This window comes from Tursiops truncatus, chromosome 10 (genome assembly GCF_011762595.2).
Source record: "Tursiops truncatus isolate mTurTru1 chromosome 10, mTurTru1.mat.Y, whole genome shotgun sequence".
NCBI lineage: Eukaryota > Metazoa > Chordata > Mammalia > Artiodactyla > Delphinidae > Tursiops > Tursiops truncatus.
Window position 1 is genome coordinate 59,238,617 of NC_047043.1, and position 20,207 is coordinate 59,258,823.

The window sequence follows — 20,207 nt, forward strand, 5'->3', positions numbered from 1 at the left end:
GGGACACCCTCTGGGACCCTGCTCTCCATCCTCTCCTTTCTCCAAATTCTCACTCTTTCATAATTGTGCAGACAACTCACAGTTAGAAACTCAAGACCAGCAACTGTACCCTGATCTTTATTTCCCAGTAATGAGCACATGCTGTGTATATGGCAGATGCTCAGTCAAGGTCTACGAAGTGAAAATGTGTTTGGGGGGGACATGGATTACTTGCTGTAAGCACTGTCAAGACTGAAGACTGAAGGTGGGTTTACTCAGCCCACAGTGTCCCCTACAGCTGACCTCAACCATGGACCAACAGGCTCCAGAGCCAACCTTTCCCCTGAAGCATAAACAGAACTGCTGAAAATAGCCCAGTTGGTGTTACCCTTCTAAGATGACCTCTGCCTCTGGCCCTCCTCTGTTCTACATTTGTGCTCTGCTGAGACTGAGAAGTGCCCCCAGGGAATAACCTGCTTCCTGCTAAACGGATCAGACATCTTTCAAGACTTCTGGGGTTGGCCTGGACATTTTAGCATGTCAAGGACCAAGCAGTCCTCGGAAAAACCAGCAGTTTTCCATACAAGTGCTTTATATTTTTTATTTTAAATCTTCATCCTGAGAGATGCATGGATTTTTTTTTTTTTTTTTTTTTTTTTGTGGTACGCGGGCCTCTCACTGTTGCGGCCTCTCCCATTGCGGAGCACAGGCTCCGGACACGCAGGCTCAGCAGCCATGGCTCACGGGCCCAGCCACTCCGTGGCATGTGGGATCTTCCCGGACCGGGGCACGAACCCGTGTCCCCTGCATCGGCAGGCAGACTCTCAACCACTGCGCCACCAGGGAAGCCCCAGAGATGCATGGATTTTTAAGCCAAGTATGAAATCATTTTTCTGTGTGTGATGTTGTTGAACTAAGTTTTTTGTTTCTATGCAACTGATAAATTACACATGGGTGCCTTAGTTTAGAGAAATTTATGCACAAAATCATGTTTTGAAAACCAAGATCCTTTGCAAATTTTTCTGGAATGCTCATAATTCAGCAGGAACGGTTTTGTGAAATGGAGTGTCTTTTACAAGTGCTTATAATACCACCTAAATTTGTTAGTTTCTAAGTCTGAACTTTGAAATGCTCTTTCTTTGTTGTTATTTGTTTACTTTTATGGTGTGGAGACACTTATTACCATGAGTAGTTGAAAAGCCCTGCAAATGTTTGAGGACCACATTAGCTGTGGTATCTTGGATACTGCAGTGAATGCCTGCTAGGTTGGATTGGTGTTCCTGGCCTACATATAATAAGACACCTTCTCCTAGTCCACATAGAACACGTAGCTGAAGGGGTCTGTGTAGCCAAGTAATCTGAACACACTTGCCCACTGTCTCACGGGTCTCAGAAGGAAAACTGCCCATGTGGGAAACATGTCCACATTATATATTGTGTGCTGTGTGAGAGACCTCATGACTTGGTGGCCCAGCTGTCCCAAACGGGCACACCCCACTCAGACTGATGGTAGGAAGGGCTGAGCAACCACACGACAGCCGAGAAGCCTCCCAACAGCATTTTTGAAACCCATAGACCAAGCACATGCTACTTAGAACAGTTACTTGTCTCATCCAGCCTGTCCACGCTCTTCCAGCTGGGCAATGCCTCCTCCTCCCTCAGCTGCTGGTCCCTCGGCTGCCTCGATGCAGCCTCCAGCGAAGAGGTCCTCAGGGCATCTTCTCTGCTGAGTGGGAACGCAGACTGTGACCGCTGTGGAAAGAAAAGAGGGGAAGGGGTGACCTTGTAAGGCACAGTCCCCAGGAGGAGTGCCTTCAGATCTGCAGGCGTCCCACTGCATGGAGAAGACACAGCTGATGGTAATGTCTTTTCTCGTGTTGAGGTTTAGAAGTTGCACATCAGAGCATCATGCCATATAATGGCACAAATGGTTCCTGTTTATTCCATTGCAAGCACGCAGGCCTGCCAGAAAGCATCAGAGATGTGGTAGAATCCGACAGAGCAGGTTCTCACATGGCTCCTGTTTCCCCAGCCATTCTTTCGGCCAAGATTTCTTAGGGCCAACTGTGTGTGATGAAAATGAGAGCATCTTCCCTTCAAAGACCTCCAAACCTGAGCATTTCAGCGGTGTAAGTAGAAAGTTATCGCACAATCTAAGGGCTGCAATAGACAAGTGAACCAAGGATGATCAGTCCACAAGCCCAGAGCCTTTGCAACACATTCCCATTTAGTTAAAAAAAGGAAAATAAACTCTACCCTAAGGGCAAGTGGTAGAAAAGGGATTTCAAATGACTGACAAGAAACATGTTTGAGCTGTATATGTTACAAATGTTATACTGAGAATCTGAAGCTCAAATGTTCTGTGTAGGGAATTTCATCAAACAGAAAGAGACCAATTTTTTCCATTGTCATTTAATGAAAGAATTCCCTTCTATTGGTGATTTACTTTGATCTTTTTTATGGGTGAAACAGGAACAAAAGCGTCTCTGAGCTAGGAAGCAAAGTATCCATCTCTGACTCAGGCCCCAGGCAGTTTGGCGCCACCAGCTGGTCAACCTCAACAACAACACTCCTGCTGCCTTCTCTCCCGGCAGGAACTGGCTCATCTTGGTAACTTGCTTCCTCTCCCGCCACAGGTCCTGAGAGTAGGAGACAAGAGGGGAGCATGTTTGGAGAGCTGTGGGCAGGGCCCTCGGGCGGCTGAGGCTGGACTCAGGACTCAGCTGTATCTGGGCTCCAAGACCACCTCTGCCACAACACCTTGGCTGAGTGACTCAATTTGTTGAGAAGCAGAAACCTTATCTTGCACTGCACACAGTAATTGCATAATAAGTGTGAGCTTTAAAAAGGTGTTTGAGAATAACAAAGGAGAATAGCAAACACCGGATCCAGGATATATAGGTGAGAAAATTGAGCATCATGACCAGGGTTTTGGGAGAGGACAATGCACTCTGTAGCCTTGCCCCGAAGGATGGTTAACCAGTCTGAGAAAAGACTCAGAGAGGGCTGAGGATCGAGCCCCAGCATCACCATCATTGCAGGCTAGGCCAGGGCCCAGCAGCCTGCAGACATAGGGCATCTGGCACACTTTTTTGGAGAGGGTGGTACAGCCAGTTCTGGTCCAGAAAGAGTCATAGGAAACCTCTTCTATTTCCCCTCACAAGACCTTGAGGCCGATCCAGGAGGAAGATGGGTTTGCATAACAAATACGGAACGCTTTAAGCTGTGTACCAAGGGTCACAAACTGCTTCCCACCCCTTTGATTACAGAAGAGAGTATGACGGGTCTCCAGACCTGCCGTTCGATGCAGCGGTCACAGGTTAATGCAGCCCAGGAGTGGAGGAGCTCTCCCCCTCTTATCGATTAGATGAGATTCAGTGTGCCTTCAGTTCAAACAGGCCACGGTCTGTGGAAAACCCCCTTCCTCAAGCTGGGCTGAGGATCTTGGCTGCTTGTATTCTTGCTGTGTTATACGACACTCTATTGCAACATCTGTTTTTTTGCCTGGTGCAAGCAACTGAGGGAGGTTAATGGACTGCTAATGGTGACATCCTCAGCCCCTGGCACAGTAACTGGTACGGAACTGGAAATCAATGAATGTTTACTGTGGAGTGAATGTGATTTGGGCCGGGCTACAGGATAGGTTTTCAGAAGCCTGATTATGATAATGATGATGATCTTACTAACTTCTTGGATGAGACTGGGGATCAAGAAAAACAAAGAAGAAGCCCACTGTCATCCTCACTTATGTCACGGAGGGCAAGGTCTTGGAGGAGAGAAAAGCTAACACACACGTCAAGTGGCTCTCAGTTGGGTACCAGTTCCATCATTCTGAGGGCACAGCAAGCACTGACCCTGTCTCTAGCGCCCTGAACAGCTCTGATACTTCACAACAACCAAGGTTTTCTTGGGGTTGGGTATTCAGGGAGCCATCTATAATTTTGTGAAATCCTTCACAGATGATGAGCAGCTATCACAGAGGCAGAGATTAAGGGTGACAATCTGTTGGCAAGTGAAGTTATTAAAAATGAATAAAAAAAAATCCTTCCATGGCAAACCCCCATATATTCAGGGGAATGTACCCTTGACATGTCTCCCACCTTGGACTGTCAAGAAAACCCCCCTTCTGTGTGATTGCACGGCTCTTCCTGTCTCTCCTACAGTCCTATTCCAACATATCGACTCCTCCACAGACTGTGAGTTCCTTGAAGACAGGGATGGTCTTTTGGATGTGACCCTCGGTCCCATGTTTGTGACTGAATTTGTAGGATGTAAGACACAGGTGTGGCCCTAAGGAGCTGATGGCCTATTGCCAGGTGCAGTATTACTGCAGCCTCACCTGAGCTGTTTTCTGTACCTTGGTCTTTATTTTTCTATCTTCAAACTTCTCACTGTAAATCACTGAATACATGTTTGAAAGAGAGGAAATGATAGTATTTCATTTTGCAATGGCTCAAACAATATTTTATTTCTGTATGTGTGTGTCTGTAGGAGGTGGCTGGGCTCCATTTCTATAGGACAAAAATGCTCCCTCACCTACGAAAGCCAAGATCAAAAAATGAAAAGTCCTTCTGTGGTCCCAACAGGGAAGATGGGATCTATGTTTTTCATGAGTTGAGGATGCCAGGCTTTTGTAATCTATTTCAGGCAAGCCATTGTTTCAAACTAGGAAAAACAGCTGTACCCTGACAATCACAATGAGCTGACTCCAGCGCGTCTCAGGACACTGCTGGCCTGCTGTCTCCAGCCAGGGTGGAAAAGCCCCAGACCCTAGACCCAGTTTTGCCACAAACTCATTGCAGTAAACGTATTGCCCAGAAGATGGCGCAACCACGACATTTTTACTTGCCAGTTGGTTCAACCTCTGTGGCTCTCGGGAAGTGATGGGATTACTTGATTAATTTATTTGCCTTGTTTCCCTGGCTGGGCCCTCTGTGGCCACCCTTTCGTTCCCACCCACAGCTTTTGTTTTTCTTCCTCTTACCCACCCTAGGGTCCATGGAAGAAACAGGGCTGGTGATGTCAGGTCGGGCGGGCCTGAGTTACAGTGTCTGCATGTCTGTGCTGGGGGGCTGGGCATGGAGGGTGGAGTCCATGGGTTCAGGAATGTTAGCATGCCAGCAAAGCCTTGCAAAGATGGACTGCGAAGTTCAAACAGGCCCCGCCTCTTAACTCTTTGGGCATGAATGGGTAATGTGTTGGGTAGAGGGTCCATGCCAGCTCCTCTTGCTATGTGGGATCTTGGGAGGATCTGTTCTAAGCTTCAGTTTCCTCACAGAAAGGAATCAGTGCCATGTCTAGCACACAGAATGCACTCAGTAAATATCAGTCACAATAATAGCATTTATTAAGCTCTGCCACTGAGCCAGGGCAAGACCTCCATCCCCTCACTCAGTCCTATTGGGTGCACATGAGTGAGTTGCGGCAGCCTGGAATAACTTGCCCAAGCACAAGGTTGGTGCAGGGCTTGACCTTGGGTCTGTCTGGCTCCGAGGTGATGCTCTTCCATGCCCTCTTGCTGCTGTGCCTGACACCCTTTGCTGAAAACCTGGGGACAAGGCACTCCTGGCTAACATGCTCCAACCCAGCAGGACCTGCCATCCAAACCAGCTGGTTCTGAAGCTTTAGGCAAAACTTGCAGTGTGATCATCAGTTACCTTTGTTAAAGCTTCCTCTGCAGCCGCTGGTCCCCCGTGTGGGCAGCAGCGTCCTGTTCTCCCTGTATTTCTTGGAATGTTATATTGTTGCTATGACTGCAATGATTATCATCATTGCCACCAGGGCAGGCTCCCTGGGGCACCGATCATGGCTTCAAAATAAGTCTTTGCTCTCAAGGAGCCCACGTCATAAAACAGGGAGAGAATGTTTTTAGTATCAAGGGTTTATGGGGAAAGGGATCGATAACAGTGTTCATATGAATAACAACTGAGGCATAGCTTTGCTTTGTATTTTTAGGGTTGGGCATAGTCATTAAATTCAATCCAATAATTATAACAATAATGAAAAATACTTTAGGTCTGTACTATAGTCATTTAAAGGAGTGAGCAAATGTGAGGGAGGAAAATGACAAAAGCACAAAGGGAAAAGGCTGAGGAAAATAGGGAAGGATAGAGAAGAGACAGAGTCAGACAGAGATGGACCTTAGTCCCTGGGCATAGCATATGCCTAGCCTCTGCTGTCATCATTATTATCAATAGGATCACCATATTAATACAGAGACGACTTTTTATATACACGCGCCCAAAGAGATAGGCACTAAATGAATTATAACCCCTGCACTGCTGCCTTTCAGGATATTGCATCTTAAGGCTTTGAAAGCTAGATTGCACTGACCCCCCTACTGGCAGAGAACCACACAATAAAGGAGGAAATTAAAAAGTGGACAATCACACTGAACTTTCTTTCAAGAGAGTAGATGAGAAATCCTGTCAGCATGGGGATGGATTAAGTTTGGGTTTAGCAGTTAAGCCCAAGGAGCCCAGTTATAGGGTTCTGCACAGTTACCCCTGGAGGCAGGGTATTCGTGTCCTTGGAGAACTGAGGATAAAAGAGGAAGCACTGCCAGGAGATCTCTGGTTTAGGGCCATCCAGGGTCTGTAGGTCAGAGTGCCCTCCTGAAGATATCACGAAGAGGCCATCCTTAAGCCTGCAGCCTGCCGGCATCCCCTGCCAGCTTTGGGTCAATGTACTGATGCCCAGCTCCGCCCCAGACCCTGTGAGTCAGCGCCCCTGGAGTGGGGCTCAGGCAGATGAGGAAGATGAGTGTCTGAGGCGAGAACAGCTCGTGGAAAGGTGGGAGAGCCACCTTCCTCGAAGTCCCCAAGAACCGAGGCTTGGCCTGCTGGTTCACGTCCAGGCTCTGGCCAGCCTCCAGAAGCATTTCTGCTTTTATGCCCTCTGCTTCTCGCTCCGTCTTTATCTAGCTCCCTAGACCAGAGCTGTGTAAAAAAACTTTTCAGGGAGGCTGGAAATGTTCTGTATCTGCACTGCCCAATAAAGTAGCCACCAGTCCCAGGGGCTGTTGAGGACTTGAAATGTGGCCAGTGTGACTGAAGAACTGGATTTTAAATTTAACTTTAATTAAATTGTCACTTGTGTCTTGTGGTCACCATATGGAACAGTGCAGACTAGAACCTCTGGGATGAAAGGGACCTTAGGGATCGAGTCCATTGATCTCACGTTTTAGAGGAGGAAGCTAGATCAAAAGCTTTGGAACAGGAAAAAGGTACTCAACTCCCGACCCCACTGATTACTACCTGTGGGAGCTTAGGCAAGTTATGCTAAAACTATAGTTTCTTTACCTATAAAATGGGCCCAGTAATACCTGTCCCCACCTTTCGGTGGAGAGTAAAAAAAATAACATGCGATGGGGTGATTTTCCCATGGCTTCCTTTCCAGTTTTTTTTTTTAATTGAAGTATAGTTGATTTACAATATTGTATTAGTTTCAGTTGTACAGCAAAGTGAGTCACTTACATATATGTAGTTTTTCAGATTGTTTCCATTATAGGTTATTATAAGATATTGAATATAGTTCCCTGTGCTTCACTTAGTATGATCATCTCTAGGTCCATCCACATTGCTGCAGATGGCATTATTTCATTCTTTTTTATTGTGCCTTTCCAGTTTTAAATTGCACCTGTGTGTTGCCCTGTCCCTTGCCCTGTGCTATGACTGTGGGCACCTGCAGCTGATAGAACACCAGCCCTGCTGGCCAGTCCTGCTCTTTCTTGCTGAATTTCCACACTGAGGGCCCAGCCTCTATCCCATTCTCCACACATCGTTGCCGGGGCTGCTTAAACACATACCAAAGGATTTTACGGGCTTGGTGACTCTACCGCAGATGTGGCAGGCCCAGACCCTTGGGGCACAGGAAGGACACTGTGCTTTGTGGTTGGGGATGACGAACAAAAAGGTCTACTCACACCCCGACTTCCTGCCCACATCCAGATGTGACCTCAGAAGGCAGTGGCAATTCTCTCGTTGTCATTTCTCAGTTTCAGTAAAGCAAGTGCTCAAGTTGTAAGAACACACCTGGCCTTCAGAAAGCCTTTTTTTCCATGGGACTCAGTACAACTATTTTCAGGATTAATTTTAAAAAGCCTATTGACATCGTTATTTTTCCTAGATTGGTCTCTGTGTAAAAACCCACCTCCATGTGTGTAAGAGCACAGGCCTCCTGGCCCCCACGCAGCGCTCTCTGCATCTCTCCCTGCCCTTCAGGAACCTCAGGCTGTCTGGTGGGCACATGTGCTAACTATAGATGTTAAGCGTGGTGTCCCCATTTCTGTGGGGATAATGGTTCTGACTTGCACACATGCAGGGCACCTGTAGGGCGTGGGCCGGCATGGTGTGGGGACTCACCCAGAAGGTGGTGGAGGCGCGGCGGCCTCCCAGGGAGGCTGTGGTCCCCTCGTCGGCTGCCTTCGCACTACAACTCTGGTGCTGTGGCCACTCCGGCTCCTCTTCCACGTGCTGCTCACTTTTGCTCTTCTGTTTTCTTATGATCTAGGGAGGAGGCGGGTGACAAAGGGGACACGTTATTGGAGAGGGCTCCAGTGCTATGTGGGGTAACTGGGACCATCTCTGGGAGATTCTTAGCCATGTAAGAGCTTAGTTTCAGGGTCTTCCCTGGCAATCCAGTGCTTAAGACTTTGCCTTCCAGTGCAGGGGGTGCAGGTTCAATCCCTGGTTGGGGAGCTAAGATCCCACATGCCTCGTGGCCAAAAAACCAAAACATAAAACAGAAGCAATATTGTAACAAATTTAAAAAAGACTTAAAAAAAATGGTCCACATCAAAAAAAAATCTTAAAAAAAAAGTGTTTCGTTTCAACAGAATACTATCTGATTTCAGGTCTTATGATAAAACAGCACAACTAAAGCCTTGAACATTCTACATCACTTTACAGTTTACAAGTAGTCCTTTTACAATGCTGACAACTTCTATTTATTAAGTGCCTACTGTGTGCCAGTCTCTGTGCTTGGCACCATAAATGCTTTACCTCATTTAATTCTCAAAATAATTCTAAGAGCTACGTACTATAACTGTCCCCATTTTACAGATGATGAATGAGGCTCAGAGGTTATCAGTTAAGGACACACAGCTCATAAATAGTGGAAGTGGATCGCAAACCCAGAGTCTCTGGCCGTACATCCTGACTTTAGGAAGTGTCTGAAAGCCCTAAGGAGGGGGCAGATACCAAGCATCATGAGGGAAGGCTTCAGCTTGTTTGCACCGCTTGCTAGGCTGGGCATGGCCACTTGGATTTAATGAGTCCATTTGTACGAAGGTCTCTGGGCTGGGTTCCTGGCTCCTCACCCACCAGCTCAATCCCTAAAGGCAACCACGTTCACACCGCTTAGTTTTTGCAGGGCAATTCAACCCCTCTGCATTAGCCCCAGAGTACAATGGAGAAAGTGAGAAGAAGAGAAGAAATGGTGCCCAAGACAACAAAGGCGCCTATGGCGGCTCTTCTGCTCACCAAAGGCCCTGGTCCAGGCCAGGGTGGTAAATTGCAGTCATCTGGATGCTAGGGCCCACCTACCTTCTGCAGGATGGTTGTGGCCAGTTCCTCAGTCAGCTCCTCCCTGTGGTCCCGCAGGTAACTGGCCTCATTCTGCTTGTCCTGCAGAGAGAGGAGGAGAATGTCGTGAGCTGTGGGTGTGTTTGGGAGACTTGGCAATCACTTTCTGAGGAGTCCTGACCACAAATGCAGGGGGAGGATAGGCTCTAGTCAAGGATGGCTATCATGATGATGGTTTCCCCACAACCTGCACTTTCTCTTGGCAGCCAGGACTCCACCCACACCTCCTCCCAGACAGATGTTGTGACGGGGGCCGGGGTGGGCATACCAGGCTATCCCCATAGGCTTCTGCTTTGGAGATCGCTTCTTCGATGGCCTCTTCAGCCACCCGTAGGGCGACAGCCAATGTGTCCATCATGCTATGTCCTAGACAGGAAACAGAACATAGACCGCTTTCTGAAAGGCAAGGACAAGCTCCAAAACATACAAAGTGGCTTAAAGACGACTGGACAAAAGGACTTAATATAAGGAAATAACGGTTCTTCATCCACTTTCTCAGATAAAGATTATGTTTTATTTTGTGCACGTAATGTATCATTATAATGATAGGGAGGAAAATTGTGAAATCTTCTGAGGGCTGTGCTCATGGTTTAATGCAAACACAAAATCCATGGAAGAATTTTTTAGACTCTAAACCCATACTATCGATAACATTGGCCGATCTTGCTGAGCTCAACCACGTGCTGGGCTTCAGACTGAGTGTCTCATACATGATCACAGTGGATCCTTCCAACAACTCATTGAGTAGGCACCATTTTATAGATGAGAGAACTGAAGCACAGAGAGGTCAAATAACTCACCCAACGTTGCACAGTGAGACAGAGAGCTGAGATTTGAATTCAGGCCTCTCTGTCTCCAAATCCTGTGATTTTAACCACAAAAGTGAGATAAACACAAGCCAACATGATTTTTAAAAATAATGCTATCATATATTTAGTGAACATATTTCTTGCATATGGTGACAAACGGAAGATTTCCCAAGTCAAAGGACTTCTGCAGGTGACAAAATTCTTTTTGAAGTCAAATACTTGGAAGAGTTTTGCTTCCTGAAGGTACTAGATTTTTTGCTTCTTACTTGAAAGTGAGAATCTCTATCATTCGTCTCAGTTCATCCCAGAAGCCCGATTCACATCAGGCACAAGAACAGAGGTCTGCAGGGGCTGCTTGCCTATGTCTCCTTTTCCCCGATTTCAACCTCCTGTTTCCATTTATAATCTCCTAGTCATGCATTATTTAACACATGCATATCTCCTGAAAGCTGCCTCAGATTCTTTGTAGAATGAGACAAGGTGTAAATATATCAATTCATTAATTAATCAATCCATTAATTAAAATACTTATTTCAAGCTTCTTAGGCTCCTAAAGACACACATGTGAACAGAAAGTGGCATTTGGCAAACATAACAAAATCTCCCAAACTAACCCAATTAAAGTCAAAACCATCTAGCCAGGCAGCTGACAAGGACATCACAGGCTGGCTGTGACAGTCCTGACAGAGACACACGGGGGCAACCCAGCTCAGGGCTTGGCACCCCTCAGGTGGCTGAGTGAACACATAATTTCCCCAGTGTTTCTATAAGAAGAGTCTATAAAATTTAAGTTGTCACTACATTCAGTGCTCCCTGGAGACAGACACTGTATCTCCCATCTCTCTTCTTCAAGATACCAATCAATGTATTCTTCATAGAAGTGGCGCCCCACAAATTCTTGTTGATTCAAAGTGCACCAAGACCTCCCCAGCACTAGGGTCTCTGAGGGTCCCAGTGATGCCTCGACAGACGCGAGCTGAGCCCATGCTCTCATGTGCTTTCCGAGCTATTGGGTGATCAGGTGCATAGCTAACTGCTAAGAGGCATGCTGGAGATCCTATGATGGGGATAGTCACCAGCTTCCACAGAGCCCTGGAGAGGAAGAGCCTAGAGCCATCAAAAAGGGTGGAGGCCACGTCTGTGGTTTTGGCATGAGGTGGAGTGGAGCGCTAAGATGTTTGGGCTGAAAGTGAAGGCTTGAGAGGGTGTTTCAGAGATAAAAACTGGTGGGGTGTGGAGGGAGGATAAGAAAGCAGAGGCAGAGTGACCGAAGTTCAGAGGACCAGTCAGGTGGGGGGGACTGTTAGTTTTATGTGTCAACTTGGTGAAGCTATAGCACCCAGCTGTTTAATCAAACACTAACCCAGGTGTTGCTATGAAGGTGTTTTGTAGGTGTGGTCCACGTTATGGTTACAATAGTTGACTTTAAGTAAAGGAGATTACCCTTGAAACTGTGAGTAGGTCTCATCCAATCAGTTGAAAGGCCTTAAGAGCAAAAACAGAGGTTTCCCAGAGAAGAAATTCTGCCTCAAGACTTAAGCATCAACTCCTACTAGAGTTTCTAGTCAGCTGACCTTGCCAGGCCCTGCAGTTGTGTGAGCCGAGTCCTTGAAACGAACCTCTTTTTGTGTGTGTGTGTGTTATCTGTACATACCCTATTGGTTCTGTTACTCTGGAGAACCCTGGCTGATATAGATGGTTACTGAAATTAATATTAATACAGGAGAGTTGAGGGCAGGGAGGTGCTCAGGCCATAGACCTTGGAACAGAAAGAAAAGGATGGGATTGCAAATAGAACCCATAGGAACTTGGGTGACTGGGTGGAAGCGGGGAGGGGGATTGAGGAAAAGATAAGTCTTGCTGGTGGACTTAAGTGGCTGAGGAGCTTGACTGGGATATGCTGAAGTTAAGATCCCTGGAGGGGCTGCAGGTCTTGGTGACCAAGCATCACAACACTGAGTCTAGAACTCTGGGCTGAAGTAAGGGCTAGGCATTCAGACAGAGGTGCACCAAAGCCATGTGACTTCTCCCAGGGAGAAGTCTCAGGCAGTAAGGATGACAGAGGATGAGACCTTCATGAGAAGGTGCCCAAGGAGAAAACAGAGAGAGTACAGAAGCACTGTGGGGGGCCACAGGACCAGGGGGACTAGGAGACACCTGTTCCCAACACCCAGTACTTTGGAGAAGGAGCCGGAGTGTTGGAGGAGGTTTTATTTGGAATTGGAAGAAGTTTGTTTTGCTTTTAACCTTTGCTCTAAGGGGATGACTGTACTGGCATAAAAAAGTAAAAGTTGATCAGTAAATGGTACATTATTTATAAGAATATTTTAATATTAATTGCACAAGTGAGTATGTTGATTGTCACATTCCAACTCCAGAAAAACACACACTAGTTGATTGTAAGTATCTAGAGGTTGGTACGGAATGTACTTCTCTAGGCTACTCCTTAGATATATTCACCTATTTTGATGATGGATTCACAAAAATGGCAATAAAAGAAGACCCAGGGAGACTCTCACACACAATAACAGAGTTGCATCAGTGGTTCCAATGCCATGGGGGACCCTGACGGTCTGAAGGTGTTTATAATGCTCTAACCTCCCATTAGGTGTAAACCCTTAAGCAAACTTACCTTCTGACTGCCTATAAAATGTTGAGTCACTGCCTGAAATACTTCCTTCATTCTCCAGGTTTGCGTCAAAAAAGCTTCCTCCTGAGAGAGAGGGAGAGAGAGAGAGAGAGGAGGAGACAGAGAGTTATAAGATTATCCAAGGTCTTCAGTGAGCCCAGTGCGCTGTGTCACTGAGTTGGCGGACCACCATTACCCACTTTGATTGTTAGCCTTGCAAATGGGTTTAGGGAATCACTGGGTTCTACAGTAATGCTACAGATTTTGACCAGTCACATTTTTCTTTCTCATACTAATTCCTTGTGTAGCAATGCTTCCACCCCCAACTTTCTTCCAGAGCCTTCCTTGGAGGCAATATAGAATCAAACATGGAATAATAGATTGAAGTCAGAGATATGAGCTCATTTCCTGGACCTGCAAATGACTAGTTGTGTGACCTTGATCAAGTTACTTAACCTCTCGGACACTTGGCTTCCGTACTAGAAAAACTGTGATAATGGTAGAACTCTGCTCATGATGGGTGATGAGACACTGCATGCCTGGTCTTTAGCTGCTGTCCATGGCATCAATCTAAACAGTGGCCTTTAGCCAGTGAGTAAAGTGTCATTAGCAGTTAGTGGAAACAAGCCCAGAGCAAGACAAGGTAAGCCATGGCATTTGATCTTTTAAGGCCCACTGCCTCTTCTCTGGTCTTCTCTCAGTTGAACACACACCCTATCTTGGTTCCAGGCTGGGAAGAGCAGTTGGCTAAACCTTTTTTAAGTTGGGGATTTACCATTTGTGTTCACGTATTAATTCATCAAAAGAGATCTTTGAAGGTGTGGAGGTGTGGATGATGTCTCTTTCCCTTTTAAATTACTGTATTGTATCACCAGTACCCAAGATAGCACTGAGACAGCAGGGGGCTCAAAAAAAATTCTTGAATTGGATGCTGTTGGAAAACACTGATAGAACCTAGAAAATAAATGTGGGTCTACAGCTCTTAGCTCAAAATGGGGAAATGCTATTGATGTCAAGTCAAACTAAGCAGTAGACCTTTGATACACATAATACAGCGCGTGCTTCCTTGGATGGGCTGCGTGGGGCTCCAGTGTGGGAACTCTTAGGGTAACTGCTGTAGGCATCTACAGCGGGGTCAGCAGGCTGCTACCTTTATGAAATAGGTCATTAGTGTGTGACCTGCCACGGGGACTCAGTCTGACCATATACTATTCTCTGTGCTTGTGTTTTTTGACCAGCCTTTCAGAAGACCCATAGTCACTTATTCCAGCTCTGTGACCATAATGAAGTGACTTTACCTTCTTGGGTCTCCATTTCCTCACTTATAAAATAAGGCTTTAGGATAAGTCATCACCTCAGTTCCCAGGCTATGCATCTAAGTGCAGATATTTCACTTTGGCCTGGCTGCATCTGGCAGCCATTCATTCATCCAGCAAATATTTCATGGGCATCTAGTAGATGCCTGGCCCTGGGCTGAGCGTTAGGGTGTACTGGTGAGCAAGGCCAGAAATCCTCGCTGCCCTGACAACCTTGATAGTCTAGTGGGTGAGAATTCATTAACCAAAAATTTATAGAAATAAATATAAAACTATAGATATGTTGAGTGCTGTGACTGGGTGGTTCCTAGAATAGGGCAAGTGTTCAGCAGGGAAGACTGACCTAGACTGTAAGTAACCAGCCAAAAGGGTGTGGGGGTGGGAGGGAGTCCAGGGCAGAGCAAACAGCTTGCACAGGCACAGGCAGTGGGGACAGCAGGGTGCATCTGAAGAGCTAAAACAGAGGCCGGGTGGCTGGGCTGCGAGAGGAGAGGGATCCTGGGGTGAGGTGGGCTGGCAGCAGACCGCACAGGTCACAGTGGCCACATCAGTGTTCTGATCTTTGTCCCACCATGAAGCCACTTGAAGACAGTAAAGTCTCCACAGGGGTGATCTGGTTAGGTGTGTGTTTCTAAACACACGTAAAGGCGCACGCCGGCTGCTGTGTGGAGGACAGCTTGGAAGAGGGAGAGGGTGGGTGTCTAGAGAGGAAGCTGAGAGTGTGGCCCACCCTCTGGAGTGTCCCTGTGATGGGAAAGAGCATGGCAGGGCAGAAGTGGCGGAAAATCTGTAGTCCAGGAAGGGCTTAGGAAATGGGAGAGACTGGGCATGTTTACAAGTCAACAGGAAGGAACCGCTTAAGAGAGAGGCTGAAAGGCAAGACAGAAGGGCTGCGTGAACTTGAGACCTTCATGGAAGGTGACGGATCAGGTGCAGAGGTGTACGCGGTCTGCCCTGCGAAGGAGGCGGTGAGGCTGTCTCCTGAGACAACGGGGATGGTGGTGGGGAGCTTGATGGGGGTGGAGAAGATCTGAAAACATCTTTGGGAGAACTGCGCTGACCAGGACAGGCTCTGGATTTCCATGATTATAAATCTTCTAGTACAACAACTCTCCCTGTGTCCCTTTAAATTCATAGGTGGGAGCTTCTGTGTCATTTAGGATGATGGGATTTTTCCAAGGGCAGAAAGCAACTGAACTGTTTCGGAAAGCACTGACACAGCAGCCAGACATCAAGTCAGAGCTTCCATGAGCTGCAGGAACCTCCAATTTCAGGCGACTCAGTGCTTTTAAAAGACCATGTTGTTAGTCAAATCCCACATGAAAGATGTCATAGACCTTTCCAAGAATCGTGTCAAAAATAGATATATCACGTTAATAAATAAAAGCAAGATTTATTTTCCCCATTTTATTTATCCAATACTAACTAAATGTATGTATTATTTAACAAATTGTTTAGGGATTAAGTATATCAATAAGGGCTACTTTCATCTTTTCATGTAGTGCTTCTTTTTAGAATAACTGTTAAAAATGTCACACTGAATCTATCAGATAAACCACATGAGTGTTGGACATTATACATTTTTTTATAAATCTATTTACTTATTTCTCTGACTTCACTGCAACGTTGGCTCTGAGGTGGCAGGGTCTTACCCATCTTGTCACTCCCAGGTCTTAAACCAGGCATTCAATAAATGTTTACTGAAGGAATGAGTAAGTCTTAGATTTATCTGACAAAACGAATGGGTCTCCAGTTCTGCCTAATCTGGTCACCTGATATGGGCTGCAGGAGGAGGAAGTGAGCTTGGGACTGATGGCTGTGCAATGGGTACATGTGATGGGTAACCCATAAGATTCTGTGAACTCAATGAATTTTCAATGGACTGAGTGTTTTTTTATGGCAAACTACACTGGTCCATGAAATGGAGATGTTTCGTAGATAAAAGGAGTTTTATACTGAGAGTCCTGGAGCAGAGCACAGGTCTTGCACCCTGTAGATTATGTTCTGACAATCAAAATTCTGAAACTAAGTACCCTCAGATGGAGTTGAAGATGGAACCATCTTATTCAGAACTCTGCCATACGAATTATAGTGAAGTTCTAGCTGAGGTTCTCAGTCTTGGCTGTGTCTTAAAATAACCCAGAGAACTTAAAAAAAATATCCGTTCCGGGGCCACCTCCAGAAATTCGGAAGTAATTGACGGGGTGGAAGACGATTCTGGCACTTTTTCAAAGCTCGTGAGGTGACTCTAACGTGTAGTCGGGCTTGAGGATGGCAGATGACAACCATACCAAGGTGCTGGGTTGTAGGTAGAAGCTAATGCTGATGTCTCCACGGTCATCTGACATAATCAGGACACTACTTACACACGGGAGATTTCTCCATGCTTGAGGTGTAACTCAATTTTCTAGGTGGTATGTAGAATCGCTCTCACTGTTTTATGATCACGACTTTACAGATTTGAGTACCATCTCATAAATTGTCTCCTGCCTGCTTGTCTTCTTGTTGCTCAAAAGGAAATCTTAGTTTAAAATGAGATACAAATCATGCTAAAGCAACTGATTCTAGTACTTCTATGAAGTGTCTTGGTACCCACAAAGTGCTTTTAAGACTGAATTGTGTAATATTGAGGACCTAAGAGTTGCCAGCCACTGGGCCACACTTTGGGAACACAGAGATGAAGAAGCTATTGCTTCTGCCTGGTCCAGCAGGAGAGGAGCTTTGTAAACCACCACCCGGATGCAATGTGATAAGTGCTGTGATTGAGGCCCAGATGAGAGATGTGGTGAATCACAGAGGGCCTGGGACCTAAATCTGCTTCAATAGTGTCAGCGTTATTCCCAGCAAATGATAGGCCTTTGAAAATGACACTTGAACATTTCAAAGCCTTTTGCCAGCCCACTTGTAATTCATGTTCCCTTGCTCCACCTGTGGGACCCGAGGGAGAAACAGAAAGAGACCAGAGTTGTGCTGTTTATAGGATTCTCCAAATGAATTTGCTTCTCCCCTTCACTTTGCATGAAGCAGTAGAGAACATCTATGAGATGTGAATGTGGTGACATGTAAAGCGGTACCTGAAGCAGACGCAAGGATGAACAAGAAAGAAAGTATGGGATGCAAATGATGAGACAATTCTATTCTGGAACCTTCTTGAGGTATCTCCTTGGGTTGAAAACCTACTGTTAACATGATTACTTTTAAACTTTATTTCTTTTTTGTCTTTGTTCCTAGAGAAACATTTTTAGAAAAATCAGCAAAGAGCAGTTAAAAATAATATGTGGAGACCTTCAGCCCTGCTCTCTTAGCTACAGGCTTCCTGAGTGGTTCGAAAGACAGAGATTCTAACGACTAACACAAAAGACCCTAATGAGTCTCCGTGTTTAATGCTTCCATCCTATTTCCCCCTTGTCTCAGTGGCTGGCATATTTTTAGATTAGACACAACCAAAGACTTTATTGAGAATACAACAATGTAAAATAATGATGGTGAAAAAGCTCCATGTGAGATTTTCTTTCTTCCCTCTTTCTCAGGGATAAAAGGCATTTACCTGTGTCAGCAAAGTGATGAAAAAATCTTCCTCTACACAGAAAAAAATAGCCTTTTCTGGGAGGACATGCTGTTCATATTCTGACAACCATTTCTCTCCACTGGCTGGTCCAATAGGAATATAGAATATAATTTCTCATTCTAATTACATTGGTTGTCTTAACAGCATAGGTAGAATTCATCCTTTAAACTTCCTGGGAGGAAGCTGAGACTTTTCTAACTCTCCCATTACATTAAACTCTGGGCCTGGTATGTATAGAATTTTGGAGTAGGAAGGAAGAGGAGTGGGGGGCATATCCTCTGAGTGCAGACCTAGTCTACACAACCAAACAAAGATGAATTTCCAATGTTTTAATCATTAGGGAAAGATGGTCAAGAATCTTTCATTTCTAGGGATTTGGAATTAAAATGTCCACAATATGCAGAAACACTTTGGTCCTCCCAGCTGCTAACATATCCAGCCCAGTGGAGATGCGGGAATTAAAGGACTTAAAACTTAGAATCTTTGGTACATGTCCTTCTATTTCTGCTCCTTACTAGAACCAGATTATTTAAGTCACTTTCTCTGTCCCAGGTGAGTGTGCCGCAGTGTACAGGGCCTCCACGCCAGGCCTTCTTCTTTCCCGTCAACCCCCCAAAGACTCCCAGATGGCAGGCAGTCAGCGTACCTAGGATGTCAAAGCACCCTCCGCTCTCCAGCCGGTGTTTCCTGTACAGGTTCTTCAAGACCTTGGCGCTGCCAAAGCGTTTGAAGCGGCTCTTCACATTATTGTAGAACCATTCCAGAGACTGGGTCCTCAGAACCCTGAGGACAACACAGAATTAGAAAACAGAAAATTAGCATTAAAGGACAGAATTATGAAATGGTGGATTGCAAAAGTTGCCACAATACTTCACAGCTCCTTCCATCAAGAGGTGGTCTCTACTCCTTAGATCTGGGCTGGCCTTATGACTTGCTCTGATCACAGAGACTGGTGGAAGTGATGCTGTGTGAGTCCAGAGCCTGGCAGCTTCCTCTCTTGCTATTCGTGGAAGCCCTGCAACCCATCGCCATGTGAACAAGCCCAAGATAGACTTTGGGATGACAAGAGACACTTGGCCCAATCCCCCCTCTTGCCCCAGCCAATAGCCAGCCAATCCCTAGACAGGTGAGTGAGGCCATCGACTGCCGGTTGACTGAAGACGCATGAGTGACCCTAGGTAAGACCAGCAGAAGAACCATGCACCTGCGTCCATCCAAAGAGCAAGCTGATAAATGCTCGCCACTTGAAGCCACTAGCTGACGCATCTGTTTAATAGCAGGCTTTATATTTGACACTCTTACTGCATTAACACCATTTCTAATTCAGCTTGGGAGGATAAAAAGCACAGGTGAGACCCTGGGCTCTATGGCAGAACTCTGCAGCCTCTTTCTTATTCAGCCTGAAGCACTGTGGGAAGGTGGTTTCCTGGTCAGTGCTATAATGCTCGGTACAAATCACTGACACAATGCTTCTTTTTTCTGCCTGACCAGAACATGTTTCTAAACCCCTCCCATTTTAAGAATAGCTTTGGTTGTTATTTTTCTATTATGAATGTAATGATGCATACTCAGTTTAAAAGTTCAGAGAAGCAAAATGAATATAAATTCTTCTAAGTCAATGGATGAACAAGCACACGTTCAGCTGCTCTTCCTCCTCAGATGCCAGTGAAATGTGAGAAGATATCCAAAGGGAAAGAAATCTATAGAGCTGAGATGGGAATCAGAGATTTTCTAGATATCTGGAAAATTCTAAATAAGTGACAACTTAAAGGTAACAGAACGTTGTTCTACAAAGCAGGCAGAAGGGCTGGGACTCACAGACTGAGAGGTCCACTTTAAAGTTGATTGATGGGGACTTCGCCGGTGGTCCAGTGGTAAAGAATCCGCTTTCCAGTGCAGGGGACATGGGTTCCATTTCTGGTTGGGGAACTAAGATCCCACATGCCCCGGGGCAACTAAATCCGCGTCTGCCACAACTACTGAGCTCACGCACCTCAACGAGAGAGCCTGTGCGCTGCAAACTACAGAGCCCATGGGTCCTGGAGCCCACACACCACAATTAGAGAGAAGCCTGCACGCTGCAACAAAGAGCCAACACAGCCAAAAAAAAAAAGAAAAAAAGAAAAAACAAAAATAAATAAAGTTGATTGATGAGTACTCAGCCATAAAAAAGAATGAAATCTTGCCATTTGCAGCAATACGGATGAACTATATTCATTATGCTAAGTGAAATAAGTCAGAGAGAGAAAGACAAATACTGTATGATATTACTTATAAGTGGAATCTAAAAAATACAACAAACTAGTGAATAAAATGAAAAAG

At 45.8% G+C, this 20,207-nt stretch overlaps 1 protein-coding gene across 3 annotated transcripts in view; it reads right to left on the minus strand.

The window, feature by feature from the left end:
• Positions 1-20,207, minus strand: part of MYRIP (myosin VIIA and Rab interacting protein) — a 219,180-nt gene that overhangs the window by 63,454 nt on the left and 135,519 nt on the right. For all 3 annotated transcript variants that reach the window (XM_073811061.1, XM_019946888.3, XM_073811060.1), the window contains 6 exons: positions 18,532-18,668; positions 13,005-13,085; positions 9,832-9,929; positions 9,525-9,605; positions 8,343-8,486; positions 1,584-1,731 (listed from right to left, as the gene is read on the minus strand). In XM_073811061.1, the coding sequence (XP_073667162.1) occupies positions 1,584-1,731; positions 8,343-8,486; positions 9,525-9,605; positions 9,832-9,929; positions 13,005-13,085; positions 18,532-18,668 (689 nt within the window). The remainder of the gene's footprint in view (positions 1-1,583; positions 1,732-8,342; positions 8,487-9,524; positions 9,606-9,831; positions 9,930-13,004; positions 13,086-18,531; positions 18,669-20,207) is intronic.